The sequence below is a fragment of the Uranotaenia lowii genome, chromosome 3, assembly GCF_029784155.1.
Source record: "Uranotaenia lowii strain MFRU-FL chromosome 3, ASM2978415v1, whole genome shotgun sequence".
NCBI lineage: Eukaryota > Metazoa > Arthropoda > Insecta > Diptera > Culicidae > Uranotaenia > Uranotaenia lowii.
This window is the reverse complement of record NC_073693.1, coordinates 176,547,735-176,550,062: the sequence shown is the minus strand read 5'-3', so window position 1 is coordinate 176,550,062 and position 2,328 is coordinate 176,547,735. Positions and strand designations below refer to the sequence as shown.

The 2,328-nt window shown below is 39.1% G+C and overlaps 1 protein-coding gene across 1 annotated transcript; it reads right to left on the bottom strand.

Annotated features, from left to right (window-relative positions):
- Positions 1–577: 577 nt before the first annotated feature.
- Positions 578–1,796, bottom strand: LOC129756136 (uncharacterized). Its single transcript, XM_055752911.1, has 2 exons — positions 1,286–1,796; positions 578–1,227 (listed from the first exon to the last, which is right to left on the bottom strand). Exons 1-2 carry the CDS (start codon positions 1,700–1,702, stop codon positions 898–900), a joined length of 747 nt encoding a protein of 248 aa, XP_055608886.1. The 5' UTR covers positions 1,703–1,796; the 3' UTR covers positions 578–897.
- Positions 1,797–2,328: the final 532 nt, after the last annotated feature.

Genomic DNA, 2,328 nt, shown 5'->3' with positions numbered 1-2,328 from the left:
TTCGCATCAAAAATGTTGCCCGAGACTGAGAAAAGATATGCGCAAAACCAGCGAGAAGCCTTAGGTGCGGTCTGGGCCGTAGAACACTTCTCGTATTTTTTGTTCGGTCGACAATTCACCTTAAGAACTGATGCTCAGGGCGTAGCGTTTATTCTCAACCGGTCGCAAGAAAATACTAAAAGAGCTCTAACGAGAGCCGATGGCTGGGCCCTTAGACAGCCCTTGGGAAATCGCGACGATACACATGCCAAATTTAGGATTTTTAACTGAAGAACATAAGAGGTGCCACTTCGACTGATGATTTACTTCAGAAAGTCATAGCGTCCTTAGATTCAAATGTGTGGGATAACAAAACACAAAGCTTTAAAGCATTTCACGGTGCGCCTCTGGACCGTTATTATAAAAAAAAATTGTCCATCAAATCCAAGTACGGGGCTCGATTCCTTAGGTCATTCTGCACCTCTGGGTAAATTTTAAAAAAAATCCCTAGCAGAAAATCCGAGAAATCTTGATTTTAAGGTTTTTGTTGAGAAATTTCAAAATAATTCATATTCAAATTTTTCAATATCATCAAAAAACCTCCAAAAACGTCAAAAAAGTGGTCCAAGTCATTTCCAACCAGTATGTATTTGTTGCCGTTGATAAAATTATGATTATTTACAACTGACTTAACTCTCCAAACATGGCTTAAGTGTATTATAAGTATGGTTTATTAGGGGTTTAAGTTTAGTTTAAATTATTGTTTCCGTGAAGTTATGGGGGAAAATGAATTTCAAATCAGTGGTGCTTTTATTGGTTAGTAGGAAAAGGAAACAGTGAAATAGTAAAAAGTAAAAGTAAACTATAAAACAGCAATACAACTAAAAATAATGAATGGAACATATTAAAAACTCAAAACTAACACATATGGTTGCTGTTGTAATCAATCAAAGAGTTTAACAAACGGTCGTTATAAACCTTTGATGATTTGGGAGCTTTATATCGCTGCCAAATCACATCAAAATCAGCATGTACGGATTCGGAGGCTTGCTCATTGTGAAGCCCAAGTCCTCTTCCGGCTTCTCGACAGAAATCCGCCACATGGTACTTTGTAATGTGATATTTAGATGTGAATGGAAGATTCAGCTTCTCCCAGCTGCTGGCAAAATCTGCAATAGCCTCCTCAAACCCATGCTCGAGTTTAAAGGAAAAGCATTTTGCATACACGTTTTTGAAGTTATTCAGAACCTGAAAATCGTAATATTTATTAAAAACTTGGTAAAGTTTATTTAGTAGAACAACCAACCGTAACGTAATCTGAAAGTTCAGGGTTGTCTGCCAAACAATTGGTAGCATCCAATAGCGCGTGGCAAGCTCTTCCGGTGAAACCGTACGTCATCTGTTGGTGTCTCACCTGTGCTTGTTCCACCCATAAGTCTACCCAGTCTGGTGCTTTCTTCTCAAGTGACTTAAAAATTGTATTAATAATTCCAAGCGTTATATGTAACGGTGGAGGCGGGCAAAGGTTCACGATTTTGTCTTCATCACTACCCGAGACCAACGGGGCATTCACGCAGCTTGCGAAGTTCTTTCCATTCAATTTCTTTTTTCTTGTGCAATTTTCGTTTATACTTCCTTTGGTTCTCGCGGTTCCGTTTGCTACACCGAGCTCGCTCTTTAAAGCCTCACAGTATGGACATGGATTCTTCGAAGAGTGGGCCATTATGCCAATTATAATATTTATAATCTTGAGGTCCCCAGCAACCAAGTATTCGAGCTCGTGTAATTTGAGAAGTTTCGTCCAAACGGGGGAAATATTGTCATACCTTTCAGCGAGATTTGGTGAAAGTGCAATGATGAAAAGCTTCTTCACGCCGCCATCCTTGAAGCCAGCCAGATGTTCCATTTGCGGAGAGATCACAGATAACGTTATCTTGAAGAAGCTCCTACCCCCATCAATTCCTATTTTCACCACAAAATCATCAACAGGTGGTCTTGAACGTTTGATACGGTTAATGAGTTCCGGTACATCAGTGCAATATGCAACAACATGATCTGACGAAGGTGCTACATTTCCTGTGATGCTGGACAACTGAACTACATCAAACAAGTCTTTAAGCTGCCGGTTCATTTCAATCAATTTCAACCGCACTCCAGATTCTATATCGACTCCAGAAGCTCGAATACTTTTAATCACACCTAGATAATAGATAGATTATATAAAACAACCATTGTTATGAATAAAATACTAATTACCCATTGTTTTCCTCATGCTTAGATTGTTTTCGCCTTTGACCTTAAACAAATCATCTGCACGTAGTTTTTTGGGAGGTTCTGGACAAGTTGAAA